The sequence below is a fragment of the Patagioenas fasciata genome, chromosome 2 (genome assembly GCF_037038585.1).
Source record: "Patagioenas fasciata isolate bPatFas1 chromosome 2, bPatFas1.hap1, whole genome shotgun sequence".
Lineage (NCBI taxonomy): Eukaryota > Metazoa > Chordata > Aves > Columbiformes > Columbidae > Patagioenas > Patagioenas fasciata.
In genome coordinates, this window is record NC_092521.1 from 167,898,201 (window position 1) to 167,914,114 (window position 15,914).

The 15,914-nt window shown below is 42.7% G+C and overlaps 1 protein-coding gene across 1 annotated transcript in view; it reads right to left on the bottom strand.

Moving 5' to 3' along the window:
• MYL3 (myosin light chain 3) overlaps positions 1-15,111 on the bottom strand; it is a 36,398-nt gene extending 21,287 nt beyond the window's left edge. The window contains exon 1 of the mRNA XM_065829962.2: positions 14,886-15,111. Coding sequence (XP_065686034.1) covers positions 14,886-15,008 — 123 coding nt within the window. The 5' untranslated portion in view covers positions 15,009-15,111. The remainder of the gene's footprint in view (positions 1-14,885) is intronic.
• Positions 15,112-15,914: the final 803 nt, after the last annotated feature.

Genomic DNA, 15,914 nt, shown 5'->3' on the forward strand with positions numbered 1-15,914 from the left:
TTTAAAATGTCACATCCCTTGCTCTACAACTGTCTTAAAACAAAAGTGCGATTAAACTGCCAAAAAATCACCACGATAACAAACTCGCAACAGGGAGATCTCTGCTTTTGTTTCACGATGCTGGCAGCCTCAGCGCACATGCCTCTCCCAAAATAATCACTCTGTAACCCAGCCCCAGTTTCAAATGGGCCAAAACTTCTCTATAGAAAACCCACGAGCACAAACTAATATCTGCCGTACTTCATACTGTGGGGGTTGGTTTTATTTGTCTTTTTTTTATTTTTAATTATTATTATTACTTTCCGAAGCAGGACGTTGCTCATTGTGAGCTGGAAAACAGCGTGCTCTGATCTCACTGTGTAACCGCAGCCGTACTGGATGTTCCTGCCCGTCCCCACCATCACCAGGGAGCTCCAGTATGAAAAGTCGAGCCCAAGCTGGGAGGTTGGTCGAGATGGCAGAAATTTTAAATCCTGCCCTTTCACAGAAATTTCAGATTCCAATGGAAAAAAAGAAGGAAGGAGAAACTCCTTGCCTTTTCCTGCCACCACCACGAGTTTTCCCTTTCAGTTCAGCCTGCCGGGGTCCTTTGCTTTATTTAGAGGCTTATTTATTTACGTAGAAAGAAGCCAAATCTTCTACAACCGCAACTGGAGCTGACATTTCCGAGTTTTCGTTTTGTTTTCATTCCTCATACAACAATGTCAAAGTCCAAAACCCGATCACATTAACAAGTGCTCTGACCCATCACGGTTTTCTCCAGGCTTTGACACAGAAAAAAAACAAGAAGTTTCTCCCAAAAACCATGGGGTCTGTGCGTGTCCCGCTGACTCAGTCCCCAACGCCTTTTCCTGCTCCTTACAGCCTTTTGTTCCCCGTGCACAAGGTTGCTGGAGGCAGATGCAGTTGCCGTATTTACGAAGCGCTGTCGGCAAGCAGCACGGCATTGCAATGACATTTCATTTCTGGACAGAGAGGGGTGCAGTTGGGATGTGGATGTTATCTTTTTGCAACCGTTAAATTAAAGAGAGAACATTTTAACCCCCTGTCAGGCTGTGACTTTTACCTACTAGTCAGCACTAACCACAAGCAGTGAAAAGTTTGAGTTATTTTCCTTAAAACATTTTTAAATTATTTTAATTTATTTTATTTTATTTTATTTTATTTTATTTTATTTTATTTTATTTTATTTTATTTTATTTTATTTTATTATTTTATTTTATTTTATTTTATTTTATTTATTTTATTTATTTTATTTTATTTTATTTTACTTTATCATTTTATTTTATTTTATTTTATTTTATTTTATTTTATTTTATTTTATTTTATTTTACTTTATTTTATTTTATTTTATTTTGTTTTGTTTTGTTTTGTTTTGTTTTATTTTATTTATTTTATTTTATTTTATTTTATTTTATTTTATTTTATTTTATTTTATTTTAAATTTTACCCAAGTCCTCAGCAATTATTGTCAGCCTGCACTTAACCATAACCGGGTTCACAATGATGCCTTTTGTTTATTTCCTTCCTCCCCGGTGCTGTTTTTCTAAGGCTGCGTGGGTTCGTGGGTTATAAACCAGTTTGTTTTTCTAAGATCATTCACAGAAGCAGGCTTCTCGCAGGAGACTTTTCAACCGCCCCTGCCCAGTGGCTGCAATGTTCCACTGCTTCGCAGAAAACACAGTCAATGGATTGTCACCGTTTCCATTATGGGTTTTGGATGTGTAAGTTTGCTGGAGCAGAGCGGTTTTTGAAGGTTGGAGGCTGGGTTGGCTCCAGCTGGGTCGTGGACTGAGTGTCACCTTCCTTCTCAGATTGATCCCAGGAGGATGAGCTGTGGGGTTTGGCTCTCCTACACCTGTTGGAGGGCTGAGAAGGTGACACTGGTCCCCAAATCAGCCACCCATGGGTGTTTGGGTAAAAAAAACAAGCTACACAAGGGTGTATGCATGGATACAAATATTTGCTTATCCATATATATGTGTGTATTGATTTGTATTTACATATGAATATACATAAATGCACACTCACTTTTCTTTCCTACACACATCTACGAGCACATGCACATACCATATATATTTATATATCTATACTTACTACAGATACATAGAATGATTTGGGTCGGAAGGGACCCTAAAGATCATCTCATCCCACCTCCCCACCATAGGCAGTATCACGCCCCCCCAGGTCAGGATGCTCAAAGCCCCATCCAGCCTGGCCTTGAATGTCTCCAGGGATGGGGCAACCACAGCTCCTCGAGCAGCCTGTCCCAGTGCCTCACCACTCTGATTGGGAAGAATTTATTCCTAATACATATGTTGTACGCACAACTCACATTCGCAACCATACACACACTTTAAAACCCAAGCTAGCCAGAAAAAAACAGAAATGAGAGATTCTACACTGATCCTTTTAAATCTAGATGCTGAGATCTTTTGGATCTAGAGCACAGATGTTTGGAAAAGTAAGATGTAGGCATTCACCTGGGATAAACCAGCATGGGTGTATGTGTGGCTGGAGGGGGCTGCGCTGATTGATGTGGACAACATTCATGAGCAAAAGCTGTTAAATCTCTCCTGATCCCTGTTATCAGTGGCAGTAACACCCAGTTCTCTGGTTGTGCCTGGGATTCTGGGAAGCAGCTTTCTCATCAAAGAGAGCTGGGCTGCAAGCTGAGAGCATACCCTGAGCATAGCACAATGATTTCAGTCTAAATTTAAGTGACTCCCTCTCTGCCTGTCTGCTTCTTTAGGATTCAGGTTGCAGCTACGACAGGGGAGGGAACAATGCCATGTAAGACACGTGCATAAAATGAGATATGAACATAAACCCCAACATTCTGGAGATGATATTGACATTGCCCCTCTGCTAATATTACATCAATTTCCTTTCACATCTTGGTTTCCGCTTCTTTACACTGACCAGCATATATAATTTTACACACACGCACACTCACATATATATACACATAATATTGTTAGGAAATATGCTTTGACGTTGCTTTGTTGTTGTTTTTTTAAATAATACCTGGGCTTTAATCAATCCTTTTGCCACTAGAAAACTTTACAGCAAAGTCTAAACAAACAGAACAGTCCCTGGGCTGGGGGAGAAAAGAAGATGGAAGTAGAGGAGCTTGTTACCAGTCTAATGTGAGAAAGCTCTATATTTTGACACTATAATGAGCCACTACAGCTTTAGGAGAGACTGAGATGATTTCAGACCCGATGTCCCAGAGCCTGTGAAACCAGGTGAGCGGTGTAGGTAGAGAGGCAGCAGGAAGGTGGTAAAATATTGCCCCAGGTACCCAGAGAGGTGGTGGATGAACCATCCCTGGAGACATCCCAGGCCAGGCTGGATGGGGCTCTGAGCAACCTGAGCTGGTGAAGATGTCCCTGCTCATGGCAGGGGTTGGACTGTTGAAGGACCCTTCAACCCAAACTATGCTTCCCCCAGGCAATGGGGAAAGGTGCACCCAGACACCTCTGCCTAAACGCTAATGTCTTTGCAAAAATTAGGGGAAACCCAAAGTTTCTGTTTCTATTAAGAGCCACTGTTCCTCTCCACCCCCAACCCTCCTTTAGCTACTCAACATTTTTTCCCCTTCTCCAAGTTAAGATTTAACTGGTTTATGAGAGAAGTAAAATTTCTGTCTTCACAGTCCAGCTTTCCAGCAACTTGGGAAAAGTTAGCACTTTGGTCAGGGCCTTCTGCATGCTCCGAGCTGTGCATTTAATTTAAATGTAATAGTTATTGCACGTTACACAAATGGCGATTAAAACCATATTGATTGAGGTTTAGCAGCTATGTGAGAAATGCAGATCTTATTACAGAGCTGCTCCGTATCCAGAGTGTGCTTTTAATAACTCGCTGCTCATCAAGGGGCAGATTGGAGAGAGGAAAAGGAAACGGCAAGGCTGTGAGGCACCGGCTGGAGGGACGGTGGTAAGGCTGTGGTTTGTGCAGCTCTCGCTCGCTTTCCACCTCAGATACACACACGCATAGCACGAGATCTCCACATTGATATGTTGCTTACTTCCTCATCTACAAATCAAAGAAATTTAACAAGGGCAAGTGTAGAATCCTGCATCTGGGCAGGAACAACCCCAGGTTCCAGTATAGGTTGGGAAATTACATATTAGAGAGCAGTGTAGGGGAAAGGGACCTGGGGGTCCTGGTGGACAACAGGATGACCATGAGCCAGCACTGGGCCCTTGTGGCCAGGAAGGCCAATGGCATCCTCGCGTGTATTACAAGGGGGGTGGTCAGTAGATCAAGAGAGGTCCTCCTTCCCCTCTACTCCACCTTGGTGAAGCCCCATCTGGAATATTGTGTCCAGTTCTGGGCCCCTCAGTTCCAGAAGGACAGGGAACTGCTGGAGAGGGTCCAGCATAGGGCAACAAAGATGATTAAGGGAGTGGAGCACCTCCCTTATGAAGAAAGGCTGAGGGAGCTGGGTCTCTTTAGTTTGGAGAAGAGGAGACTGAGGGGTGACCTTATTAATGTTTATAAATATATAAAGGGTGAGTGCCATGAGAGTGGAGCCAGGGTCTTCTTAGTGGCAAACAATGATAGGACAAGGAGTAATGGGATCAAGCTGGAACACAAGAGGTTCCACTTAAATTTGAGAAAGAACTTTTTCTCAGTGAGGGTAACAGAGCACTGGAACAGGCTGCCCAGGGGGGTTGTGGAGTCTCCTTCCCTGGAGACATTCAAAGCCCACCTGGACACCTTCCTGTGCGACCTCACCTAGGCGATCCTGCTCCAGCAGGGGGATTGGACTGGATGATCTTTTGAGGTCCCTTCCAATCCCAAACATACTGTGATACTGTGATACTGTGTGAAAACCCACCTTACACACAACTGCAAGCGTGCAAACAAGCCTACAGAGGCCACATCCACACCACGTGCTAGAGAAGCAGCCAAACGTGTTGGGTCAGATCTCAGAAGATAAATGTCCGTGGCAGGATGCACTCTAAGGGTTTTCTAAGTCAGGACTTTTTGCAGAGCCACTTAAAAACCCCAGAAACTGTTAAAATCGAGCTTATTTGCTATTCTCTCATGGCCTCCGTTTTCAAAAAGCTGCGAAGTTAATTCGGTGGCAAAGCAGAAACAAACAACCCCTTGTGTCCTAGCTTGGCTGAGATAATGGCTGGAAAGAGAAAATGAACCTGGAAAATAATAGTTGCATTTAAATCACCCTGCTGAGACCGGTGCAAACCCTCTCAAACCAACCTTTTGCTTTTGCGTAATTCTTTGTTTTGCACAATTTGTACAATTTCTGTGCTTTACACAGAAGTATGCAAGGGTATGAGGGGAAACGTAGAGGGAGATGAAAAGAAAAAACCCTAGACACATTTGCAGAAAAATCTTACTTTCAGTTGTTTCAAATGACTCAGTAAAGCTGGGCTGCACTTGGGTAGGGTTTACCCAGTGCCATGGACTTTTCTTCTTTATTAGGCAAAGAAAGTTACTGGTGTTTAAGACCCTCTACAGAAATTATCTCCTTTTCACGAGAGACTAAGAAAAGTCACGTACAGAAAATCCCTGTTGCCTCTCAGCAATCCAGACACAGACACAGAAAGTTGCATATTTTGCTTTAAGCGCTCCAAGGCCTGAGGATTCAGTAATGCTGCAATTCCAAGTTACTTCAAATAAAAAAAGAACATGTGAAACTTGACATATTTTCATCTCTACGTCCTTCAGACCAAGCTGAGCTGTTTACAGGCTTGGTTTTGTACATCCCAGTGCCACAGACATCAGACATTGCAGAAAAGTTATTTCTTGGCAGCTCCATAACAAAGACTTGGAAGAGAAAACTGCCCCGAAAAAATATTAAAAAAAAAGTCATACTACTATGTATTTTAGGTTGCCACTGAGTAATTTCCAATTTAAAAAACAAAAAAAAAAGTCATTTTGATTAAGAATGAAAACAGATTTGGGTTTTGTGTTCTACTTGATGACAGTTTTAGTTGGAAATGAGAGAGAAAAATTGTTCCAAATTGGTCAAAATGTTCTCTTCTGTCCAAATTGAAGTAATTTCAACCATTTAAAATTTCTGGGTATTTTTTTATATAAAAAGGAAAGAACCTTGCAAAATTAATAGCTGCTTTAGATCAAAAATAACTAAACAAGGAATTAACTTTAAAAAGTTGAAACAGGCAATTTTCTTTATCCTTTTCAGATTTTTTTGAAGAGTCTTTGCAAAATAGCAGTGTACTCACAGAACATTCTGCTACCACCAAACTGCACTTTCCAAGTCTCCCCAAAAACTATTTTCACGAGAAACGTCACCCAGCTCTGTGAACAAGAGGCATATACAAAGACAGCCAGGTTTTCGTTAGCCCCTAAAATTAATCTGGAAAGCTCCTTTGATTTCCAGTGCTGTTTGGTTTTGGCCCTAAGAATGTGGAATATACCACAGAAAAAAACCCCTTTTGCTGTGTTTCAATGCATGCCTGTTCGAAATCCTACTATTTCTTCGCCATTCTGCATCATAACCTGCATCTCTTGGGCATCATCTGCCCTTGGGGCCACCTCCAACCTTGGGGTCTTGAGTTCTCCCACATCCCTTCTTCTGATGAACCATTTCACTGGGTCAAGGCTACAGGTTGTTTCCTAATGCTGAAATACCCATTATACTTTCAGGCAATGATTCATTTCTGTCAAGCAAGCTACTAAATTCATGTCAACCTGGGGCCAGCTACTCCAAAGGGTAGGACAGGAGGGAGAAAGGTGCTCTCTCCACTATTAAAAGTTGCCCCACAATGGCCAGCTGGTCTGGGAAGTTCCTGTGCATCCAGAGCAGCATAGAGTGTGATAGATAAAGGAGAGAATAAAAGAGTAGAGCTGCCTTTAGAAGCCTGCTATGGCAGCATGGCATTTCAGTTGTGTTCATCTCTGAGGTCCATCCAGAAGCACTGAAGAAAATTGCTGACAGGGTATTATAAGCACAACCATCACATGATTTTAATGTGTAAGGCAGTGTGTCTCAACCACCAACTATGGAAAAATACCTGTGGCAGCTGCATACAACAATCTCTCAACAGACAGGGAGGATTTAGGGAGGGAACAGAAAATGTGATGACAGCCCTGACAGCGTCCTTGACTTTTTAGTAGGTCCTGTTGCAACAAGACAAGGGCTGATGGTTTAAAACTAAAGGAGGGGAGATTCAAGCCAGACATGAGGAAGAATTTTTTTACAATGAGGGTGGTAAAATACTGGAGCAAGTTGCCCAGAGAGGTGGTGGATGAACCACCCCTGGAGACATCCCAGGCCAGGCTGGACGGGGCTCTGAGCAACCTGAGCTGGTGAAGATGTTCCTGCTCATGGCAGGGGTTGGACTAGATGGGCTTTGAAGGTTCCTTTCAACCCAAACTGTTCTGTGGTTCTGTGATTTTAGCTGTCCTGAACTGGGAAGGGAATCCTTCCAGGAGGATGATCCTCCTCCTGTTCCCACCCAAAACGATTGCTGCCCACTACAACCTGAAATCCTCAGGGTAGATTCTTCCTAGGCAGGATCACAGGTTACTGATGTTAGATTCCCCCCAGCTTTGAGGTGGTGATGAACTGGGAGGATTTTCTTTCAGACATGGTAGAGATTATTCAGGTTCAGGATCCTGCAGATCTTCTCTTCTCCATGGTCAGTCCAGAGCCAGGATTTTGGAACAGGTCCATCATTTCTTTAAGAGTTGGGCCTTGGGCAGAAATTGAGATAGCAACTTGAACTGGGGCAGCCAAAGGTTTCAGGGTGGAGCTGCTTTTTCTTTGCTATGATCAGCTGAGATAGACATCTCACCTAAGTTAAATATTCCCTACCTAGAAACCAGGCTGGGCTTTTTCAAATAAAGTTTCATCCCATTCTAAGGAAGTCATCTGTTATTTGGTATAGATGGCATCTGAAATCTTTCTCTGGAGTTACAGGAGTTCATATCATTATTAGGCTGAAAAAGCAGATGTCTCTGTGCACCTGAAGGTTTTTTCCAGATCAGTGCAATTTTTGAACACATATCTAAGAGCCATTCGTCGCTTGCAAAATTGAGAATAAATCACAGTAAGCTTACCAAAGTTCTCACACCTCACCATAGCAAGAACAGTGAGTCAGAGGCAAATCCCATAAAATGCAAAAGGAAAAATTTCCTACTGACTCCCAGGAGCTTGCAGCGGGGTCTCTTGTCTTGCCTAAACTTTTAGTCGTTTTTGCATGGGGCCTCCTCAAGACTCGCTACTCAAATTTCTCTATGCTTGAAAGGCTCAGAAAGAAACCACTGAGATCAAGAGGCCCAGCATGGGCTCAGTTTAGGCTGGCAGGTGTCTGCCCACTTCAGAAACCTTCAAATATGTGAGCACTGAAGGGAAATTGCTCTCTAAAAGTATTTCTGCCAAGCTGCACTGCAGGCCAATAATAATAATGGTGATGACAATGGGAATATGTAGCACCTGGAATGAATGAAACCAAGGGTAAAAATAGGTTGGAGAGGGAAAGATGAGAGGGTGTTGGGAGGATGAAGGCATACGGTGACCGCTTTCAGCTGTCTCGGTGACTGATCTTGGAGGTTCAGGTGCGCGCATGTAAAGAGTTCCCACATCATTCTCAAGGAAGACTTGGCCAGACTCTCAATGTGATATAACAACCTGGCAGGTTTCAAAGTGGGCAAAGATTGGCATCACCCTCACATCTTACTAAAAAATAACGTGATTCCATCTTCCAAGCTGGATCTGATATGTGTACACTGCATAGGATATCCAGACAGTCTTTCTTCTGAATCAGACAAGCCCTTACTAGTCTGGATGCCTTCAGTATGTCCCAGGTCATCATCTACTCAGCGACCCAACTATATGGTTCCCATTTTGTCCTAGTAAATGTTTTTTTCTGTCAAGAAAAGCTCCCCATCTTTCCAAAGCAACTTCTGTTGTATCCTGTTTTCCATGGGTCTGTATCATAAAGGACATTACAATCCTGTCACCAGCCAGCTAGAAAGTTACCTGCTGCTACCAGAAGAGATGTGCCCCATGAACTCATCCAATTTCCCTCACACATCCAGCGAAAATACCTCTTTTTCACACTCAAAATCTCTCTCAAGTGGGCCAACACTTCAGCTTTCTCATTCACAAAGAAGCCTTTTTGCCCAAAAGCCCCTTCTCCCATACACACCCCCTCCCCTTCATACAGAAGTCAGGGATGTAGCTAAATTCCTCTCTCTGAATAACAGCTATGTTCAAAACCTCTCACGCAGCTACAGAACTTCAAGAAATGGGGGCAGATGCCCTATGGCTACTGATTGCCCACACAAACTCCTCAAAAAATGGGTCTACAAAACCTCTGTCTCACACACGTGCCTCTGTACACACAAAGGTGTCCCATGCTGCTTTACCCTGTCTTGCACACACATTTGTTACTGCTGTAGACTGAATTTCTTTAATATAGACACGTTTAACACATTTTTTGTCTCATTCACACTAATGCAACACAGTTATCGAACAAACAAAATTGGTTTTGTCTACGAACTCCTGCTTTTTCACTCCCAGTCTAAGCCCTTCTCACAAGTATGTCCAATGTCCACTCATATACATTTCTACCACATTCAAGTTCACTCTGAAATAACCATTTCAGTCATCTCAGCACAGAATAAATTCTTCACTAAGTACCAAAACTGCTCTGAGAAGCCCATTTACCAGGGCATTTGTTATGGAAATTCTCTCCTTGGCTTGTACTGGCATTAGTGTGGCCAGCATGCCCAGGGCAGTGACCATCCCCCTAGACCAGGCCACACTATCCCTGATACGATCCATCTTAAGGGTCTCTTCAAACCAGAATGATTCTGTTTGCTTCCCTTTCCTCAGACTGTGGCCGCCCTGAGCTCTCCTCAGCCCTGTTTCATGCTGCAGTGGATGCTCAGACCTGCACATCTGCTTGGCTACATCCCTGCCATTGCACCACGGCAAGCATGATGTCTTGGAGCTGATCACACAAGTCTGATGGGATCTCATCTTTACTGGTGCTGCATGATCACAGAATCACAGAATGTCAGGGATTGGAAGGAACTTCAAAAGATCATCCAGTCCAATCCCCCCATAGAACAGGAACACCCAGCTGAGGTTCCACAGGAAGGTGTCCAGGCGGGTTTGAATGTCTGCAGAGAAGGAGACTCCACAACCTCCCTGGGCAGCCCGTTCCAGTGGTCTGTTACCCTCACTGAGAAGTTTCTTCTTCTCAAATTTAAGTGGAACCTCTTGTGTTCCAGTTTGCACCCATTGCCCCTTGTCCTGTCACTGGTTGTCACCCAGAAGAGCCTGGCTCCATCCTCCTGACACTGCCCCTTTCCATCTTGATCCCCAGGAATGAGTCCCCCCTCAGTCTCCTCTTCTCCAGCTCCGGAGCCCCAGCTCCCTCAGCCTTTCCTCACACGGGAGATGCTCCACTCCCTTCAGCATCTTGGTGGCTGCGCTGGACTCTCTCCAGCAGTTCCCTGTCCTTCTGGAACTGAGGGGCCACAACTGGACACAATATTCCAGGTGTGGTCTCCCCAGGGCAGAGTAGAGGGGAAGGAGAACCTTGTATTTCCCTCCTGACTGTTCCCATCCCAGATGCTCTTACATTTTTTTCTTGCAGAAAAAGGGAAGAAACTTTTCTCTCCTTATCATCCCTGCAGCTGTTCAGAAGCCCACAGGGCCTTTCGGAGAGAACAGGTTCCACATGGCCTCAAGATCACAGCACTGCACAAAAATAAACGATGACTGCTTTTTCCCCCAGCACCTGTATTACTGCATGCTGCTACAATAAGCATATCAAGTGATGACAAGGGAAAATGTGGTTATTAAGGATAACTCTATATGGTAAGCCATGTCCCTTCCAGGTCCTCACATACACCAGCTGTCTCTCTGTGGCCTTTTTGTACCCAGGACTCACCGGACTTCAAGCACACATCATCTCAGCTAATTTTAGCTGCCGAAATATTGGCACCCAAATACCTGTCTCATATCCCCCTAACAACAGCATCTCCAAAGGGTGATGCAGTCCATCCAAATATAGGCAGTTAACACTACTGCAAGGGACAAACCTCTGGAGAGTTTCTCTCAGCTAATTATAGATGATCTGTTTAAAATCAATGATCAGTTTTCCTATGGTTAAGGCTACGTGAGTCGGTCCCGCTTTCTGTGTCCATAACAGATTAATCTTGTTTTGCATCAGCCTTATTGCTTTTCAGGAGGGCAGAATATATTTCTGGTGAAATGTGCCCCCCTTGTGAAGGACAGCATTTATGTAGAAATTAATTAGATATATGGTGTAGAAAATCTTCTTGTTACAAAATCTCTTCAAGACAATCTTGTCCTCAAATTAACAAGGTTTCCCGAGAAAAAAAGGTTTCCTCGTGGACTCAAACTCTTACAGAAAAACAAAGACACAAAAAACTCTTTTCTTTGAGTTGAAAACACCATTCAATCACACCCAATCTACTTTGGAAACTTCTAAGTACTGGATCAAATACTATGGGAATGTTTATGTGAGTAACATTAAAACCATAGATTTTTTTAGTTTACATTTACTTAAGGTGATGTATCTCACAATTAGTCTACTATAACTGACATCCCAATATAGACCCATTACAGAGTGAGACTGTGAAGAGGCAAGAGAAAGACAATGAGCAAATCTAACATGATGTCGGAGTGCAAAATAAGGCCCTTAGACCGTTATCATGACAGTAGACTCTAACAGTCAAGAAAAATGAAAGAAGCAGCACTTTTCCTTTCTACAGAACTATTTCATTTTTGAGACTTTTAAGTGTCTAAACAAAAAGTTTAAAAATTCCAAATACAAAATTGCACAACAAAGTCTGAGAAGAAGAATTGATAATTTGAGACATTTCCATCAGAAGATGCATTTTGATAATTTTTAACATTTTGGTTTGGTACATTTTTTTTCTGTTTTAATACACTATGGATTATCTTTCGCATGAAAACAAGAACCAGTTTCACCCTGGAATGCAGAAATGGGATGTTTGGAGAATTTCAAAACTCATTAAAGCATTTTTTTCAAATGTTGTACAATGATCTAGGGAGGTGTTCTGATCTATACCAGATGGCCTGAGCTCCATCAGAGCTAGGTTTATGAAACAGGGAAAAATATATTTGCCAGACCCATCACTTGTGCACAAGTAGCTTCAGTTTTGACAAAAGCATTTTTGATCAAAAACATTTAATTGAAAAATTCCTAGGAAAATATCTCTAGAGAATATAATCTCCCCTTGCTAAAAGTTTCAAAAAAAAAAAATACTCCAGACCCAAACCATGCATTTACCAATGCTTTCCTTCATACAATTTCGTATATAGCAGATAATGGAATATTCTCTGCAAAGATTAAGAGATGTTATCATGGGAGTATTGGATTTACTTTTTTCTTAGAAACTCAAGACATATTTTTTAGCATTTTAAAAAACAAAAGATTCCATAATTGCAAATTGTGCTGGAGAGAAAAAATAAGAATTTGCATTATCAAGTGTGCCAAGGTTTTTTTTGTTGTTTTTTGTTTTGTTTTGTTTTGTTTTGTTTTTTTAAAAAGGCATAAATTAGTTGGTTTCATATCCTATTTGGATAAAAATGTAATTTTTTTTTTTAATTACAACTCATCTCTCTGCTGGACTGAGCTGCCCTTCATACCACAATGTCATAGGATCCCAGCTGAACATTACCACAATGTCCTGGCACCCAGTCTGAAGGTATTTGTGCCCTCTAAGAGAAGTTATTGCAATTGTCCCTTCTTCCTTTCACAGTGCAGGAATGTTAAGTACAGAGACATTAGCGGAGAGCTGGATCCCACCACCACCACTTGCCCAAGGTCATGGTGCAAGTCCTTCTCAGAGCACAGTGCTAACCCTTTTCTCATTAGTCTAAAAACTAATGCAAAATCAAATTTCTCGTAATCTGATTTTTTCTTGATATAGCAACAAATTACTGCTCATTTTCTTTTTCTGTTTTCCCCCATCAGTACTTAAACCGAAAGGTTTGCGTGCTCTTTACGATTGCAGGCAGGACAAACCCACTTTCAGTGCTTCCTCTGTCAGAAATCTCCAGCTGCAAGAGCCAGAACAATGTCCAAGAAGTAAATGGTTTCAACAGCCTGGGATTTACGAGCCACCCATGAAACGTGCTGCAGTGTGCTCAGGAGACACGCTGAAGAGACAGCGTAACATATCCTCTTTTTCTCATAGTTTCTGAGGGGGAAACCTTACTTTTTTGGCTAAAAAGAGAGGGTGTCAGAGACATTAATCCCACATCTAAGCTCCAAGGATCTGGTCCCGTGGATGTCAGTGAAACTCTATCTGTTTTCCTCTTAGACATTATCTAGTCTTGTCTCATGTCCTCTGGCTCACCAGAAGCACGGGTGACCACCAGGACACTCCTGTTGATTTCCCAGTTTCTTGGGAAAAAAAAAACAAAGAAAGAAACAAACAACAGGAAGGAAAAAGAAAGCTCCATGAGAAAGAAACCTGTGAGATGCTGCAAAGCTCCTTTTCACCAAGGTCAATGCCTCTTCCCAAAGGACAATTGCCAAAGGACAATGCCTTGCAAATCAATCCTGCAATGTCTTGCAACATCTATCCGTTATGTATGCAAACAATATGTCAAAGCTGTTCCTAAAGATGCATGCGGGAGTCTCTGACATCGCCTGCCAATGTGTGTGGTGCGGAAGGAGGAAAAGGGAACTAGTCATTTTTAGATCTTTGCATGCTTATTACGTTTTTATAAGTCAAGAAGTCACTCTTTGACAGTCCATTTCACGGTAGTTTCCTTATGAATATATTATTTCTTTCTCCTCATAATTCTCTGAGAGAATTTTTTTTCTTTAAATAAAAAGTCACTCCGATATCTGCTGAAGAGTCAATTCCCATTGAAAACTGTGTTTCAAAGGGAAACAGATCTTCAGTATCATTTAGCTGGAATTACCTATTTCTCGGCTTTAAAACCCTGGGTGTTCCATAAACATTGGCAGTTGCCTGAAAATGGGAGGTTCACTAAAACGACAACATAATGTCAGTTAGGCAGTGCAGAATTACAGCAGTGACCCCACATTTTCCCAAAACCTATTTCTCAAATGGCCTTGGAAACCTAATCTTGTCCTTACACATTTGGAGCAAGACTTCAGCAAACCCTGCTGAGATCAGCAGTGACTCTTTCCAGCAGAGCCTTATTTAAAGGAGAAGGAGTAGGAGAAGTCTCATGCCCTTTGAAGGAATTCTTGAGGCCGAACCTGAAAGTAGCAGGTCATTCAGGATATATGGATTTTTCTCCCAGTTTATCTCTGTCTTCCAAAACACACACACAGTTCCTTTGCAGTTCAGTTGGGCTTTTCTGGAAAATCACAAATGTCACTGGCTCACTTTAAGAAAGTCCCAGGCTGGTGATGTCTACCAAAGTCATGCATCATGGGCAGAGAGAAATGAATTCAACCCATGCTCCAAGTTTACTCCAAGCCTACCAGCTGGCCTTGGCCATTGGTTAGTCCAAGGTCAGCCCTGAGTGTAGTCAAGCCTTCCTGACATCTACCTGCAGTATTCCCTGCATAGGAGCAATAAGTTTCCCACCAAAGTCAGTGAAGTTTGCATGCAATTAAATGTGCTGCTTCAGGGATAAGACAAACAGGTCTGTGCACCCTCAGAAAAAACAAGATTCAGCTTTTAGCTTCTCTGTTCAGCAGAGCCAACGGTGACTTTGCTCCCACTCTTACTTTACCTGCGGCAATTGCGTTTGCTGCTCACTTTCTGCTGAAAACCAAGAGCTAATTTTGGCAAATGTCATCTCACATCTGTAAATACACAACCATCAGAACCACCACCAACCCAAGCCCTACCAGCCCGCTTCTTCCTACACCAGGTTAAAAGATACGTACTTTGATAGAAGCTGGGTTAAATTCAACTTCTTTTTTGGGTTCTGGCTCTGCTGGTTTAGGTGCTGGTTTGGGTTCTTCCTTCTTGGGTTCAGCCTTCTTAGGCTCAGGCTTCTTTGGAGGCATGTTGGTTTGCTGGTGGGCTGCTTTAGAAAGGGAGAGAAGGAGACAGACAGACAGACAGGAAAGAAGTGGCTGCTGCAGGATAAATCACCAGCACACACAGGTCTTTATCCCTCTCCGGTCTCTTGAAGTCACACATGGTGTCACTCTCAGACCTGTCACATGCCAGAGCTTACAATAGGACCACTGCTATAAAAGGACAAGACGTTTACCCAGCTATTTTAGAGCCATCCGATATGGCATTGTTACAAGTTGGCACTTGAATGGAAAGACAGTTTGGGGATTTTAGGGCTGAGGCTGGGTCAAACATTTTCGGTGTGCGTGTGCATGTGTGTACATGTACAAGGGGGAGGTTGGGTTATGATTCAGGTCCCATCGATGAGTTTTATCCTCCCCAAGGCCATGCTGACACTTCCCAGCTCACTTACTGCAGAGCATCTCTCTTCCAGGGGCACCCCTGGCCTTTGTTGGGCAGCAGTTCATTAAAAGACAAGCACGGATTTATATTTAGATGCAAGGATGGAGATATATAGGAGGCTGACCATCAAAATGTCAGCTGGCACGGGGAGGATTAGTGCCTCAAATCACACACTGGTTTTCTCTTGGGAAGCTGAAAAGAACCAATATCACTTACAGTAGAATGAATCTAAGGAGCAAGTGAACACACACAGACACACATACACACACAGGGTTTCTGATAGCACTGGTTGTCTGTCAGTACATCCTCACGGCTGAGATTTTCCAGACCATTTTAGGGACTTGTATGCCAAATTCCTATTAAAATAACTAAGATAAGGGTATCCATTTGGAGCTTTTCTAATCCCAGCCTTACTTTGATTTAAATAACCCCCCTTCAAAGCAGAACCAGAGTTAACAATTTTCAGATCTACATTTGCTTAATTCATTTTT